The 17,924-nt window shown below is 34.2% G+C and overlaps 1 protein-coding gene across 1 annotated transcript; it reads right to left on the reverse strand.

The window, feature by feature from the left end:
* Window positions 1-13,142: 13,142 nt before the first annotated feature.
* Window positions 13,143-15,690, reverse strand: LOC136782949 (uncharacterized). Its single transcript, XM_066742729.1, has 9 exons — window positions 15,676-15,690; window positions 15,320-15,560; window positions 15,055-15,187; window positions 14,719-14,822; window positions 14,235-14,650; window positions 13,643-14,189; window positions 13,492-13,574; window positions 13,277-13,405; window positions 13,143-13,178 (listed from the first exon to the last, which is right to left on the reverse strand). The coding sequence occupies exons 1-9, from the start codon at window positions 15,688-15,690 to the stop codon at window positions 13,143-13,145; spliced, it is 1,704 nt and encodes a 567-aa protein (XP_066598826.1).
* Between the last annotated feature and the right edge of the window lie 2,234 nt (window positions 15,691-17,924).

The raw sequence follows: 17,924 nt of genomic DNA on the forward strand, positions 1-17,924 counted from the left end.
CGTTGAATATAACCCGCTTACTAGTATTGTTAGAAATGTAAGTTAATAGACTAGATTTATATGTATCTTACTAATGTAGTGAGGGATAAAGAAAAAATAAATAAATAAGATATAATAAACATTTATTGATGTCATTCCTTAAAAACATTCCTTACAAACATTTCCAAAATTTATCTTATGATTATCATTGGGTAACTTTAAATTCTAAATTATTGTATCGTCCTCCAACATATAAGATTTTTAATGTATTCGCTGATGCAGCATTTTGAAGTTCTTTGATTAGTTCAGGCGACTCCAGTAATTTGATCATCCTTGAGGGTAGGAAGAACCATTCGTCGGTAGCCAGCTTCGCTATTAATTTCTCTCCATATTTGGTCTTAATTTTCACTAATTCAGTGACTTGATACTCCTTATTCTCCTCAAAAGTATTCAGCTTTACGAAAGTCTTAGGTTCGTAAGTTACACTTGCAAGTGCATTGATCTTGGTTAAATCCATTTTTCTGTGAAAAAATATAGAAATTGAGAAAAGAAAAATATTGAAATAGAATAGCAAGAAAAGAGAATAATAATAAAAGAATAATTCTTACCACCCAAAAGAGTTTCTGTGGTACAGCAAGGAAAATATTCGGAATATAGCTTTGCACTGGATCTTTCACCTCTTTGAAGCTTCTAATGAAAACTGACTGACTGAAATTTCCCGATTGCTAACAACAAGGGTTTTAAAAATAGTGGAAGGGATGAGATGCATTCATGGAAGGGGATGAGATGCATTCTTATTGGAAGTTAATATTTGGGTGGTTGGGTATTCTTTCCCGCCTACGAAATTTGCGTCAAACAAGTCGTAACACGTTACAAGCGGTTTCTCCTGAGTTCTTTTAATTGCATAATCATGTTGTAGACTTTTCTAAAGTGAACTGGGGAAAATTTGCGTCAAACAGGTCATGACACGTTACCAGTGGTTTCTCCAGAATTCTTTTAATTGCATAAACGTGTTGCAGACTTTTCTTAAGTGAAACGGTAAAATTTACGAGCACATTCCTCTCGATAGCTAGGCATATAAAAAATTGAGAGAATATGAAAAAAATCGAGGATTTAAAAGGTCATAAATCAAGTAACAAGTCATGACATGACATGATCTCAGGCGTCAGGTACTCGAGCATATCCGTTCTAGAAGATATCAGCACACTCAGCAATTAGTTCTTCAATCGCTAGAATGGTGCCAATACAGCTTCTTAATGTCTAGGTAAAAGTTATGTTTTGCTTTACCCTTCAAAAAAAATGAAGTGCACTGACAACTCTTTCCCTTTCTAATACCTAGCCTGCTTGTTAGATGGATCGTATGGTATGCTTACCTGAAAAGCTAAAAATGGCTAAAAGATAAGTCAGGGAAGGCTATAAAAATTCTTAAAACTGTTTTTACATTCAATAACTAAAGTTTTACTATCAGTTACTCATCCAGTCTCCATGTCTCATCCTCCTCCTCCTCCTCCTACTCCTCCTTTTTCATCCACATCCTCCTCTTGAAGGCTAGCTTCTCTATAGCCGTATCCCGTGGTACCGTGAATGTATAATTTTAGTCAAACATCTTTTTATCACTTTAACTAATTCGCTCGTAGAAAGGTAAATGATTTCTTGAATGAAAGTCTAGAGAGGGTCCATAGAAGGAGAGAATAGTGGGAGGGTCTAGGATTGGTTCTGAATGGTCATATAGTACCCTCTAAGGACATACTATAAGTGAGGAGATGTAAGGCCTAATAAATTGGTGAACCTGACCTGGGTATAGTAACAGCTAGGACTTAATAAGTTGCCCTATCAAAATATTAATATTCCTGAAATTGATGTTAAATTGTTATTCTCCCCAATAGGGGAGACTATTAAAACTATGCCCTTTCATTTAGAGGATATTTTGTTATCTGCTGCATAGGTTTAGTTAAAGCCATGCAAAGTTATAATTCCATGCTCGATGGAAAGTTAATTCCTTGCACGATATCAGCAACTTATCACAATAGCTATCTACAATTTAACTAACGAGAAAAGGGGGGATTGCGGTAGCCACCTAGCGGCAATTACTGGTACTATCAATTAAATTGAACTAGTTCACCCGTGTGTGTAATTACGTAATATTAAAATACCATTAGCGCGAAAGAAGATTAAGGAAGGCAGTCACCTAGCGGTGACTACTGGAACTAGCAATTAACTCAACCTAGTTTATCTGTGTAGCAGAGTCGGAAATAGTTAGGTTACGTAAGGTAACTAACCATCGACTTCGAAGGGTGAAAAAACCTTCCCTCAACTATGGCCCCGTAGGATAACTTAGGTCCCCGTAGGATAACTAACCAACGGTACCATAGGGTGAAAAATACCCCCTCCCTAACCAAACCCGGTCCCACTATAAGACCTTCCAACTGTGACATAGGGTGAAAAATACCCCCTACCTAACCAAACTCGGTCCCACTATAAGGCCTTCCAACTGTGACATAGGGTGAAAAATACCCCCACCCTCCCTAACCAAACTCGATCCCACTATAAGACCCTTTCTTCCTCATCCCCACCACTACCATACTAAGAGAGTCTTATCCCCACCCATCCCCCTTCCACACCACAAAACAGCTTCCCCCACTCCCTGTCATCGGAACCGCATAGCTCCTCTACTTAAAATATATTGTTATACTTATCTAATTCGCGAATCCTTCAGTCACTGTTAATTGAATTATTTGTGATTGTAGAAATTAACAGATGCAATATCGCAACACGATGAATTACCTCACTGCATTAAATAAAAATAACCTCACATTACAATTTACACAGTTCAATATAGTCGCCGAATTGACAGTTCACAACCATATAGTTTGATCGTTGAGTATATTATGTTGGAAGCGTTGTGAAAATGACGTCATTTTTCTTAGCGATCAACTTCAGCCCGAGACATACATACATTCTGGCTGGAGAAGAAGATTTTGAAGGAAAATTTTATTTTCGATATATATATAGCTAACAGAGTATGAGATCTCTGGATTGCGTGAACCGATTTTGATGTTCTTAGGCGCAAATGAAAGCTTTTTCAAAACCATTTTAAAAAAAGCTTTACTTAAATAATGGCAATGGATTATTCGCGGAGAAAAATCGGTTTGAAAATTGGGACGCTTCAACTAGCTGTATAAGAGAGTAGTGCCTCGACGGCGGTATAGGCATGACTTTTTCTACTTTTATGTACTTGCCGTCGAGACACTGCCGTGTCTCTTGATTCCATGCTTTTTCATAAGCGATTGGAAATCACTATTATAAAATTCCTTGCCATCGTCGGTCTGTAGATTTTTCGGACATCTCCCACTCTTCAGGATTTTCAGCAATGCAGCTGTCACTTCCTTGCCTGACTTGGTTTTCAAGGCTATTGCCCAGCCATATTTCGACAATGCATCAATAACTTTGAGAATGTAGTGGTAGCCTGCGTCTGCATATTTTCTCATGTCTACCAGGTCTGCTCGACAGAGGTCATCGAAGCCTCGTATTATTACCCGTCTACGTAAATAAATTCGTCTGACAGACACATGCAACTCTTCTACCAATTGTTTCTTCTCCTCACTTCCCATGACTATTCCACTACGTGTTATGTTTACACTAGCTCATCAATCACTGGCGGCAGTATAAGTTTCTTTAGAGCATAATTCCAATCATTTTGTCTTTTCTTCTCAATGGCAGTTGTGATTTCCTCTTTTTGGAGCACAATAGAGAAATAATCTGCAACAATTTTCAATCTAGCATACACGTCTTTCCGTAATGCATCAACTTAATGAACCAATTTATTATCAATATATTCAACTTTATCATTCAATTGATTAATTCTTTCACTATTGTCATCAATATTGTGACATGAATTCCTGCCACTGTGGGGAAGGCACCATTTTAACAAGAATCAGTGCAAAGGCACACAGACTTTACTTATAAAGAGCGCCAGGCTCATAAACCTTATATGAGCCAGTCTGAGGCTTGCCGGCTTGAGACTTGTCAAGGACGTGGCATGCTGTGAAATTAAAATGGATTCTCTAGGAAAATTACTAGTACACAATAATACAAATTAAAATAAAAATTATATTCTATAACTGCTCTGTCTATCAATTTACAAGTATAAAAGTTAACATAATTATACAGTTATACATGGGATCTCTCACTAAAGCAACCGTTAAATTCTAAAGACTAGAGCAATGAAATTATAAATATTCACAAAAGAAAAGTACTTATATAAATAAGAATTAACAGAGTGACTATTAGTTAATACTGAGGAGTTGGATCAATCGTATGACTTTCAGTCCAGGCATGAACAAGTCCGAATGGACAAAAGACCCTTTCCAAGTTTATCCAACGCTATCCCTCCAAGAACCTAATTACTTGCTGCACTATTCCTGTAGGAAATATAAGGCACAAGCAAAGAGGTAACACCAGGTCAAGTAAGGCGTAGCCAAGTCCATCAATATCTAAATCACTACCAGAAAAGTTGAGTGGCTAGGGTTGTCCAACGGAGTCTCTAAATCTCCTGTTTTAATGTGCTTATTCACCAAATTCATTAACCTTATGTTAACTACACTATAATTCAACGCCTAGCTAGAATATACTTGATTAAAAATAAAACTATGTACAGGTATATAAGTAAAGAAGAAAAATAAAAGTATATAGATACATATATATTTGGCATTAAAGCCTAATTCCTGTCATCGTACAGGCTATGGAATTTATAATTCAACTCATTTCAATAATAGCTTATTTTTCTTATTGGACATACTAGACTATATGAGTGCAAAGGAAAAAACTCTGTATCTATCTCCTGTAATTGGAGTTAGATTCAATAGTACTCCCTACGTAGACCTGCTACACCCCACCAAGCCTGGAGCCACCAAGTTAGTCACAAAGGAGTATTAATAATTAAACGTTGAGTGCTAATATCTGTCCTCAACGCTTACCTTCATGCAATAAACAGTGTAACAAAATTCAAGCCTGGCATGCATAGCAGTGTCAATTTTAGGTTAGGAATAGTGGAATGGAGTTGAAGTCCCAATGAACCTCCTGACAGTTTCCAATCTCCTGTCTAACCTCCTTCCTTCCTTCTTAGTATATTAAATCCTGGTCCGTGGTCCACTTACATGGGTCTCCGAACCTGATTACAGCTCTCCTCGGATTTTCCACAAAAATACGTCCTGCCTTGATGACTGGTAAAAGCGGTGTCTCTGCGCCAAACCTGCCTCTCGCCCAGGCGATCGTAGCAGCTGTGCGCGCGGGCGCAGCGCCGCCGCCCGGGATCGAGAGAAACCTTGTTTGCGCGCGGTGTTTAAAAATAAAAAATAATTCATGTAGCAAGGCAAAAGAATTTGCCTTGTTACAATATTTTTATTAATTTCACCAATTTCATCAATTTCATCAGTTTTTTTCAACAGAGTTGTAACTTTTTCCTCAAGGTGGTTACATTTTAGGTAATAGTGAGTTAACTTTTCACTGTATTCAGACAATTCCCTCATTAAGCTATCACGTACAGTCATCGAATTACGTAACAGAGCAGCCATATACACCGCACTTGTCTCATCAGTAGCATCACATTCCAAGTTTGAAATTATTTTCTTCTTGGCATTAAATGCATTCTTTCGTTTATTAAACTTTAACGTATCATTGTCAATTTGGTGGAAATAATTTTTCACTTTACCTGTATTGAAACCAGCTCCAAATTTGTTTTTTGTCATAGTGAAGTAGTACGTTGAACTGAGAAAATCTTGAAACTGCAATCTCTTTTATATAGAATAACGCTTTCTTCTCTTATTTAGATCCTGTCAATTTGTAACTGTTATGCTCGATTTTATCATTCAATTTTTCGATTCTTTCATCAATTTCATCAATATGTCTTTTCAACAGAGTTGTAATTTTTTCCTCAAGAATTTCACATTTTAATACATTTTCATTCTGCTTCACACTATATTCATTCATTTCTTTTGTAAACCTATCACGCAGAGGTCTCAAATTACTCATCAGAACACTGATATTCACCGCATTTATCTCATCAGTAACATCAAATCCCAACTTTGAAATTATTTTCTTCTTGGCATTAAATGCATTCTTATATTTATCAAACTTTAACGTATCATCATCAATTTTGTAGAAATAATTTCTCACTATACCAGTATTGAAACCAGCTCCAAATTTATTTATCGTCATAGTGAAGTAGCACGTTGAACTAAGAAAATCTTGAAACTGAAATCTCTTTTATAAGATGATACCTTCTTCATGGAGCTCCTCAATTATTGACTATATCTCATTATGGTGGTTCGTATGACCAGCAGCAGATGATGCAATTAAAAGTTTTAATCGCTCGGCCAGTTCGTTTGGATCGTTCCAATGTACATAGCTCACTGGATTATTACTAACACGCATATATCCCTTGCCTTGTACAAGTTTTGTCTTCGGTGGAAATAATTCACTAATTATTTTCTTCCATTTATGGCCCTTATTCCCACGAAGCTTTCCTGTACTAATATTATCTGCTCTGTGCACATTAGTTTGAGAAAGAATACTCTTATATGTGTCTAAATCATCTTTAGTATAGTCTTCAGTTTCTTTCATGAAGATCAATTCAAATAGACCTTTCGTGGCAGGATAATACTCCTTATCGATAATAATAAAATTACTGTAATCATCAACATTAAAAGCACATTTCGCAAGCCACATTTTATTCGTCACTTTTTCTAACTTAACTCCAAAATTACTGTCAATTTTATCCTTAGCATTATTCGTCAACAACTCTATATATTTGGATGCCATTGAACCAGACTTTATCGTAGTTCGATTAGCATCTTGTAACGTGCGATTTCTGGGAGAGGTTTTTTCTTTAAATAAATAAGCACACTTACAATTTCCAACTAACAATTCACAACTACTAGTAGTGTGACTGTAAGGATTCTCTGGGACAGAATGGCGAGGGGGTCGGGGTTCCGCGGGGGTAGGAGAAGTAGGGAAATTGCCCCACTCCTCGGCTGAGACCGGGTGGTGTGGTGGTCTGGGTTCCGCGGGGGGTGGGGAAGTAGGGGAATTGCCCCCACTCCTCGGCGGAACTCCGGGTGTGCGCATTGTTTTTGTATTTGAGATTGTATCCCCCCTGACGTTAAGGGGATGCATCGAGCACTAGAAATTACCGGCAGCTCCACTAGTCGTGCACTAGCGCCACGGCGCGGCACAAATGTTAATAGCCGATCAGCCGTGCAGGGGAAAATGACTACGGCGAGACGGCCCAGCCAGCTTAACCCGCGACCCCCCCCCCCCCCCTTCTACATTCATTCTTACAACCACAGATTGAACTGTTCGTCCTTTAATAGTGTGACAATTATCGTTTACTAACCTAGTTTGTATAAACTTTTGGCACATCGCATGTAGGCATGTCGAATAATGTTGATTGTGAAGTTTCTTGAGTAGCTGTGCTCAGTAAATTCAAATAAAGAAAATAAGTGAATAAATTGTGAAATAGTTGATTTTAATTTTTAGTAACAGCCAGCCGATTGTGATAAACACAAGTGACAAGAAAATATAAGAAACATGCGGTGAAATGAAATGAATATTATGAAGGTTAGAACACAAAATGACATAGTGGAGAAAGTTTATGTGATTGCATTGTTTATAAGTGCTGTCACTTCTCTGGAGAGTTGTTTTGATGGTGAAGTTGTGTCCATTATTGTTTTGTGATTAGGAAAATATTTGTATGTGCAATGGATGTTGCTAAAATGCATCTACGTTTTAAAATTCCTTCCAATGGACTGAAATATTACTTCGGCTGGTATAAAATAGGCTGTGAGACCTATTGCATTCTCTTATTCGAGTAAAGGTTATTACTCTTTATTGGTAAGTAAATCAAAAGGAGTTTATTGATATGGAATTTGGTATGTAGCTTATCAAACTAATATTACTTACGGTGGGCTTGTTGTACTGGATTGCTTCATAAACATTGCATCCTTTCAGTACACCGACGGAAATATTATGGTACTTATAACAATATGCTAATGAAAAATACATTAAAAATTGTTATAAGTACCATTGTGCGAAACAGTGCCCCAAGTTGGCTCCGAACCTGTGGTCAGAAAGGAAGGTCTTATTCTAGAATAAAATTCAAGGCAGAGGTAATAGGTAAAAGTGTTCTTTATTCAAATAAATAAAAAATATACAAACGTTTACAAAGTAATTTTATGTACAAGAAAAACCGCGATATTTACAATGGCGAAGGCCTAGGGAATTTGCTGCCGTTAAATTCTGGGGAATTTCTTTTCGCAGAAGATTCCCCAGAACCCCAAGACTCAAAATTCCCCAGGAGGGAACGCGGACTTAGAAACTCCCTGACTGGACAATTTTTCCTAGGGTATTCCCTAGTAAAATCCCCAGCCACGGGAGGAAGCGAAGTAGGAGAGGTGGATTTAGGGAAGGGGAAGTCCCCTTACCGCTCAGCCCCCTTCTCCCAGAGCTATGGTGGCTCCGAGCCACCCCAACCCCTAGGGTGAATCTACCCCTCCCACTACCCGACTCGTCGAGAGCCCTGGATTTGAGGGTCGGAACACTGGGTCCGAGGTAGTCCTCGGAGGCAGTGTGGAGGGGAAGGAGAGGGTGGACTTCTCCCGGGCAGTCCCCGGAGAAATTTCCCTTAGGAGGGAGGAAATGCCGCAGAGGGGTAGTCCCCTCTTGGTTGGCAGTGGGTGGTGGGTGATACTTACCAAAGTATGCTCCCAATGAGTTCGCCAGTGGAGGCGCTCTTAGTTGGCCGTGGAGGCGCTGCCGATGAGGCGTCAAAAGAAAGGCCGAGAAGGCGACAAAACTGCTGCTGTTGCTGCTGCCACACAGCTGTCGAGCTAGTTTGGGGTGCGATGGGTCCTTATCAAGGACCCATCTATATAATTACGCGACACTAATCTTGCCAGCGAGAGAGCTGCCGCGGGCGCTGGCCACCTAGTGGCCAAGCGCGCAAGTAGTGTTGCTTCGCGGCCGCGACGCGCCAGGGCCAGAAGACGCGCAAGCGCGCCGCGGAGAGAGAGACAGATAGAGCGGCTAGACGCTGTCGGTCTAGCCGTCTATTGTGAGCGCAATAGAGATGGGAGATATAACAGAGAAATGCGGAATCTACTTCGCAACATTTTCTGCTCCTCCCAATCTCGAACAACCATAATATTTCCATTGGTGTACTGAAAGGATGGAAAGTTTGTGAAGCAATCCAGTACAACAAGCCCACCGTAAGGTATATTAGTTTAGCAAACTACATGCCAAATTCCACACCAATCAACTACTTTTGCTTTAGTTACAAATAAAGAGTTATAACCTTTACTCGAATAAGACAATGAAATAGGTCTTACATCCCTTTTATATCAACCAAAGTAATGTTTCAATCCATTGGAAGAAAACTTACTCTGTAGATGCTTTTTACCAACATCCATTGCACGTGCAAATATTTTCTTAATCAAAAAACAATATTAGCCACAATTTTCACCATAAAAAGGACTCTCCCAAGAAACGACAACACTTATAAGCTCTGCAATTACATAATCTTTCTTCGTTGTGTTATTTTGTGTTCTAACCTTCATAATATTCATTTTATTTCAACACATGATTCTTATCTTTTCTTGTCATTTGTTTTTATTGCAATCAACTGGCGGTTACCATATATTAAAATCAACTCTTTCACAATTTATTTGGTTATTTTATTTATTTGGATTTACTGAACACTCTACCACTCAATAAATTTCTATAATCAAAAATTTTTCTATATGCATAAATGCGATGTGCCAATAATTAAAAGACTGTATACCAATTGTCACCCTACTATTTTACAATAAAATTTACATTTTATGTAAAATATGCTCCAATGTTGCTCATTTATTTATTTCCTATTTCTTTTTATTAGTATGCAATTTAGGTAGGGACCTTTTGAAATAGTAGCAGTTTCAAATTGGGATTTAATTATATAGGGTGTCTCAGAAGATAACCATGCTAAAACCAGTGGATACATATTGTATTTAGAAATAGACAACTTTAAAATTTTTTAAAATTATTAATGTAAGAGTTGCGTAAAATTATGTTTAGCTAAGGGTAGATATAAACTGCTATACAGATCGGTAAAAATTGATTCCATCAAAACAAATTTATAAATTTTCTTGGAGATATGATAATAATAATAAAAAATTTTTAATAACTATCTCCAATATTCTTCGAGTTACACCTAAATTGTTTAGGTCTAAATTCTCTAGGTTGATAGCCTAAATAAATTGGTTTTAGTAATACTAATATGAAAAAAAGTTATTAGAATGTTTGTATCAATATTATCCGCTCTACAAAAAAGATTATACATTTTTAAAAAAAATTAATATTTACTGAATTGCATAGTAATTTCTGGGGACTCTAGACCTAAACATAATGTTACGTAACTTTGTTAAAAATCTTAAAAAATTGTAGTACAGATTTCTATTACTACATATAATATCCATCCATAGATTTCGGTTTCACCAGAGACACCTTTATAAATATTTTAAATCCAATCAAGCAATGTCACAAAACAACGAGCTCCTTCACGATGCAAACATTCAATGATTCCATTACTAAGACGAAGGCCGATCTATGCGTTGTTTATAATTACTTATAGAGCTTCATATCTCCAAAACTAAAAAGATTTAACTGTAGGGTTTGTTTTGTAAAACAAAGAGGGTTAATCTTTGCAAATAGAAGTGATATCAATTTGATCCATATTACCTTTCCGAAAGTATTTTTTATTTCAATCTGAATAGGTAATATGCACATAACCGAAATAGTTAATTTACGGAGATATAATGTCGGTGAAATTTCGAATGTTCGATGAACGTTTTTAAGAAACAATCTTTCGAACTTTTCAGTAAGATGGAAATTTCCCCAAAAAATATTCTAAACACTACTTTGGTTTAGTAATCGAGTACGAAAAGAAAACTCGATGAAAAATAAAAAAGGTGCTTTATAAAAAAAATGTAGATTTTATGTAAAAAAATTAATTTTTTCCGAGTGTGCCTGTGGATAGAAAATTCCCCAAAAATTATTCCAAACACTATTTCGGTTTGGTAATGGAATGCGAAAACAAAATGCGATGCAAAATGAAAGATGCATCTTAATATAAAAAAATGCCTTTTTTTGATAATAAACTGAATTTTTCTAGTGTACCGTAAAATGGAAAATTCCCCAAAAATGATGCAAAAAACACTACTTTAATTCAACAATCGAATGTAAGAAACAAATTGGATGCTAGATAAATAATGCCTTCGATATAATACTCTTTTTTATGCAAAAAAAAACAATTTTCATAATGATATTGGATTGTTTACATGGATCAAATTTGATTTCTGCATTGTCTATTATCGAAGAAGCAAGATACAGAAAAAATGTGGTATGCAAACGAAATAACTCGCATTATTGAATTGATGTAGTGTTTACTATAATTTTTTAGAAATTTTCTATCTACAGGACACTGGATAAAATTAATTTTTATACTAAAAAATAGATTTTTTTTTGTAAGGCACATTGTTTATTTTGCATCGAGTTTTCTTTTCGTACTTGATTACGGAACCAAAATATTGTTTAGAATATTTTTTTGGGGAATTTTCTATCCACAGGCACACTAGAAAAAATTAATCTTTTTATATAAAAACTAGATTTGTTTTGTTTGGCGCATTTTTTATTATGCATCCAGTTTTCTTTTCGTACTTGATTACTGAACCATAGTAGTGTTTAGAATATTTTTTGGGAAATTTCCATCTTCTGGAATAGTTCGAAAAATTGTCTCTTAAGGTGGCTCCGGCGAATTTACACGTCCAAGAAAAAATTAAATAAAAAATATCCTGTAAAAATTTAAAACTTTAGCTTTATTTAAATATTTGAGTTACATAAGGTTACCGACTAACCCGAAGAGAAAAAAAATATTTCTTTTATCATAAGCTCTTATGGAAAAGTAGTACTTATCATACTAAAATACCAATAGTAAATAAAAAAATTACCAGATTTGTATGAAAAATTATGCAAATGATAGTTTAATAATAAAAGAATTGTATATAAAAAAAATTTAGCGTTTACCGATAAATTTGTAAAGAAAACGTGATTTATAACTTTGAAAAATGATTTACCTACATCTAAGAAGCCATGTTTGAACTCTGCGTTTGCGCATGCGTCAACAAATTTGACAACGTTGCTTATGATATCCACAAGAAATTCAAATATTAAACACAAATTAAAATTTTTTCAGGTGAATTCGATTAGATATGAAAGCTATACACTGAAATCGTAATTAAAAAGAGATGGCAATTTTTAAAAACATTAAAATATCAATAGGTTATAAATAAAATAAGTTTGTATTTTTTAAATTAAATTTATTTATTCTTCTTCATTTATTAAGTAAAAACATTTAATAGACTTTATGTTAACGTATATTTATCACAGGCAATTTAATAAATAACTTTGGTATTACATTTATTTTTAATTAATATATTGCTGAAGTCTATGAACTGTTCGTTGATTCATTACTTATTTGTAAAAATAACTGTTTAATTATCTTTGTATTCTTGGTTACACCTGGTTTTTTACCAATGTCTTCTGTTAATAAAAGTCTTAATCCATCATATCCTCTTTGTAAACAAGCTTTGCGAAGTAATGGTACATCTATTTCAGACTTAGCAATTTTATTTTGCATATGTTTTGATATGTTTAGGTCCGATAAAGATCTCTTTATCTCCTTCAATCTTTGATCCCTTTCTTTGGTATTAGCTATAAAATTGAAGCCACAAGGGTGCTTTATAATAACATCACTTTTCACATTCAATGTTCTTATCAACAATTGCAACATTCGAACATCGTTAATAGCATTATGAGCCATTTCAATTTCGTTCTTTTCTAAAAAATCAAGAGTAAGTGCTGCTTGACTAAAAGACTTCTTGTCTTATTTTCTATTTGGTAATATTTCTTGAAATATAGGAAGGCTATCACTAAAACCCTTTACAAACATTTGCATTTCACTAAAAAGTCCTACTTTTCTCGCCAAGTTTAGTACGCGCTTAGCATCAAATTTAAAACCAAATAAAACAGTAAGAAAATAAAGAGTAAGAACATTAAAATGAGGAATAATATTAAGAGTGTAATGTCAGCTTATTCATGATAGTTACCTGAAGCAGTTATGTGATAAAAGAATGATTGGTTTCGTTATTTTTTTTAAAAAATACAGAAAACTCAAAAACCCTTCACGAGCAGTCGACGTTATTACTTTCTCATCATTGATATACATTTCTCCATTTGTTATTGTTATGCCAGTAACATTTGATGCATTTGGTGACATATTTTTTTGTGGCATAATATATATATTAAAAGTTTCATCACCGCACATACCAGCTATCTGTAAGTAATTAATTTTTTTTTAAACTTTTACAATATTACTAATATTTAATTGTATATAATAAATAGTTTAAGCATTTTATTTACCTGAACTATCTTATCTGAGATATGAAAACCTGTAGTTTCAGTATCAAAAATAACCAAGGCACAGTCTTTATAATCAATATTGTCTAAAATTAACATATCTTTAATTGTATTTTTGAAATAAATATTTTACTTTAATAGTTAACAAAATTACCTGCAATGAGTGTTTCATCAATTAGATCTGACGTGTTTAGATAACCAGATTCCGATTGATAAGTTATACCCTCTCGACTCGTGCACGTTGCATTCTTAGAGCATCTTTCCTTTTTTAAAAATAATCGTCTCCGTTTCACTGGAATTGATTTTTTTTTAACTGCTTCAGATAATCTCTTTTTTTGTCTTGTCTCTCTATATTTCTTAGTGAATTTGCCTGGAGATAAATTTAGAGCTTTGTTTAATTTTATTATATATTCAGCACCTAAATTTTTTTGGCACACAGCTAAAGCCACTCGAACCGTGTGAGATTCTGACCCTCCATAATAAAAGGACTTTGGATGCTTATTGCATGCTATGTTATTAAAGGACTCATTGCTTTGGCTCGATGCACATGGGGCAATCTGAGAAGCTTTATTAATAAAGGGTTGAACTAAACTTATTAGTCTGTCTTTTAATTTGTCATCACTTAGTGGTTCATTATTTTTAAAATATTTGTAATAGTGATTTCCTTCTTCACTTTTGCACCAAGGACCACAATTCGTATGCTGTCCGAAAGCATGTGGGACAATATTTTAAAGTGCAATTTTTACGTTAAGTTCATCGCCTTTATTTGGTATAACTGCCAAACTAAATGCTTTTGAGAAATATTCTCTTAGCTTTGCAGGTAATTTAATATCATATAATTTAGAATTCCACGTTTTATGCGTATGGTTGAAATCGGACCACTTAGTGATAGTGTATGGCGACAATCGCCTGAGAGAAGCAATTGCCGACGAATCTTCATCCGCAATCAAGCAGCGTATTTTACAATTTGAATCTACTAATAACTTATTTTTTAAGACTAACTCCACCGCCATATCAATTTCCATTGATTTTGACGAGCCATTATGATTTTTTTTGTAATCATGAGGCTTCACACAATTTTGCGTGCACTTCCTACATTGTTTATCCTTACATGCATACGATAACACTTTGTCTGAGAAATAACCAATAATTGTACTATGACCTGCAAAAAAGGCGACGTAGAAGACAATATGCAGATCTCATAGTAAAATAATATATTATATTATATACCGCTAAAACTATTATATTGTCGACCTCTTTTTGTCCAAGCTGCATCGTATGAAGCTATCAAATTGATCGTATTACCATTTTCATTTGATTCGTTGAAAGCATACCTATAATAAAAGATAAAGGATTTTCATGGTTTATCAGCTAATATTCATAATAATTTTTTTATTTGCATGATTATAATGAAATTTACAAAGTAGTACATTGTTTATAAAGAAACAGATGTATAAAAAAATACTAAAAAACTAACGATTAATTTGATAAAAATTGATTTGTCAAGAAAAACTATAATTATAGTCTATTTATAATATAGAAATAATAAAGTTCTTTTTAACCTACTTTTTCACAAGATTACTTTCTTTTGTTAGAATTTTTTCAATTTCTATAGCCTCTCTACATGATTGCTCAGCTAACTTTTCAATTGATGGTCCCACTTGCCTTTCATAACGTTTGAGGCATTTTACTTCGACTACTGGAACATTTAGTGCTTAGAAGAAACTATTTACGCCTGATGGTCCTGTTCCATGATCATACATACCTACAATATTTTTGCTTCATATTACATATTCAATTGCGTTTATATACCAAAGAAACTTATATTTACCAATAGCCATTTTCTTGTTTACATCATAGTAAAATTTATCTGATTTGGAGCTTGTCGTCACATCCATGATCATATTGCATCTATGACATTTAATTTTGATAATACTAGCAAGGCCTATTATTTTTTCTTGTAGCTTGTACCTCAAAGAAAGAGAATCATTGCACACATTACACCACAGCTGTTCTGCAAGTTTGTCAAACTCAACCACTCGTCTTCCTTCGTACAATTTTTCAGAGGTTTTCTAAAATAAATACAAATAAAATTATTTATGCTACTACTAACACTCATGAATACAACTTGTAATATTAAATTACATATTTTCTAGACGAAAAAAACTTGATCCTTACTAACCTCACTTTTACGTTCTTCATTTCTCTTTATAAGTGCTTCTAATTGTTTTTACACTTTTTCTTTCGTAAACTGGCCTTTCTTTTTTCCAACCGTTGCTCGTTTATTATAAGGCATTTTATCTAATAAACCCAACAAAAATTATCGTGACCATGCAAATAACCATAAAAATAAAACCATCTGTCGTAAATGTTTGCGCTGTTGCCAAACGCATATAAATTCAGGGACGAATTATTTTAAGGCATTTAATTGAAAGGATCAAATATTACCATATTTTCGATATTATTCATTATCATAGTGTAATTATATTCATATAATTATTTATTCAAACTGTTTAGAAAAAAAATAATCAATTTTTGTTTAAATAATTAGATGCTCCCAATAGGGCCCCTGCTTGATACGGGGCAGTTCGCCGGAGCCACCTTAAAAACGTTCATTGAACGTTCGAAGTTTGACCGACATGGAGATATACGAGTGCGAAGCCAGGAATGACAAATAGAACGGTAGATTCTGAGAACAAACTCTTATTCCATTTTTACATATTATTCATAACCGAATCATATAACAATATATTCGGCCCAAGAATATATATAAAATAGTTATGCATATCGCTAAATATAAATAATATGTAAAAACTTCATAAGATTTGTTTGTAGATATGATAATTTTGATAAAAACAGGCCAATAACTTTTATTAATATTGTTAGTATTTTTTAATTTACATTACATTTTTAGGTCTACATTCGTTAGGTCAATAGCTTGCAGAAATTTGTTTATAATTAATAAAATATGAATAATATCAGAAAAGAAGAATAATTTTTTGTACATATGATATTAAGTAATAAAGACTCATATGAATTAAAATTGATATTTTTCGACATACCCAACAGTGCATACAGCTTACACATTGTGGTATGAAACTTTATAAATGTCAATGAAATGAAGAAAATTCATAATGATATCTTAGTGGTTGCTATCATCAATAAAATATTATTTTACATTTGTTTACATATCATTCATATTTCATGAATCGCATAACACTCTCTGTATTCGAGTAATGTAACGAATGTAGATTTTAACTTATTTAAATGTAATTTCAAAACTACTAACAATATAAAAGAAAATTATTGAAAGTTTTTTTATCGCTATTCCCATATCTAAGGTTTTCATAAATTGCTACTTTGCCAGTTTAGGTCATACTTATATTTCAAGCTAGTATTTTTAGAGGAGAAGGACGAACAGTTCAAAAGTAATTACCCTTTCATTTAAATTTCGATAGCCCCCTTCGTATTTCCATATTTCTTCGTCTGAAATGAAACATGTATTATTATAAATTGTAGCGTCTATGCCAAAATACCAAATATTATCAGGCATCGAACAGCTACCTATGAAGACCTGGCATGACCAAACTTTCGTTAAATAAAAGTTAGTCTCCCACTACGCTTCGAGGAAGGAGGAAGGGTATGTAGCGTCTAAGCCCAAGCAGCAAATACTTTTAGGCATCGAACAGCTACCAATGAAGACCTGGCATAAATAAACTTTCTTTAACAAAAAGTTTTACTTCCAATACGCTTCCTGAAATGAATTTCATTATGTTTATAAAATAAGCCCCATCCCCGCTTATTTTCGTGTGACGCATCCATGTAATTGTCACTACGTGTGAAATTTATAGCCGAAATAATGAGCATCTGTGAAAAACAAAAAGAAAACAATAAAACAAAATGAGCTTTATCCAATTTCATTCCATTGGAAATTCCGTTAATTTATTAGAACGAATTATTTCTATGAAATGATTTCGCATAAGAGTAAAATCATTGGAAAATCGTCGTTTGCTCGGATCACTTCCCAGAACAATCGTTGCGGCAAAAGCACTGGCATAAATACCGCAACTATATGCATCTGGTTGAACGTGTACCCTTGGAAAAAATATTTGGTGTATATTTACCGAAGGGTAACGCAATTCGATATATTTTCTCTCTTGTGCTGTAAGCTTTTCATATGTATATGACGGTAAACTATCGTATACATACAGCTTACAGTCGTCGTAGAAAATGCATCGCCAGTGATTAGAGCAATTTCCGCCGATAATTTGAATACTCATAGAGCTTCGACTAGGTTCAATTAATTCACTATAAGCAATATACAAAACGCTTTGAGTCTCAAAATTTGAGGTTTCTCTTATGACTCTCAAAAATCTATCTAATGATTGATCGTTCAATTCTTCAGTCGTTGGTAAAACATTCCTCGCAATTTCTTC

This window comes from Prorops nasuta, unplaced genomic scaffold, assembly GCF_024137725.1.
Source record: "Prorops nasuta isolate Cenicafe-Biocafe unplaced genomic scaffold, Cenicafe_Pnas_1.2 PNAS00031, whole genome shotgun sequence".
NCBI lineage: Eukaryota > Metazoa > Arthropoda > Insecta > Hymenoptera > Bethylidae > Prorops > Prorops nasuta.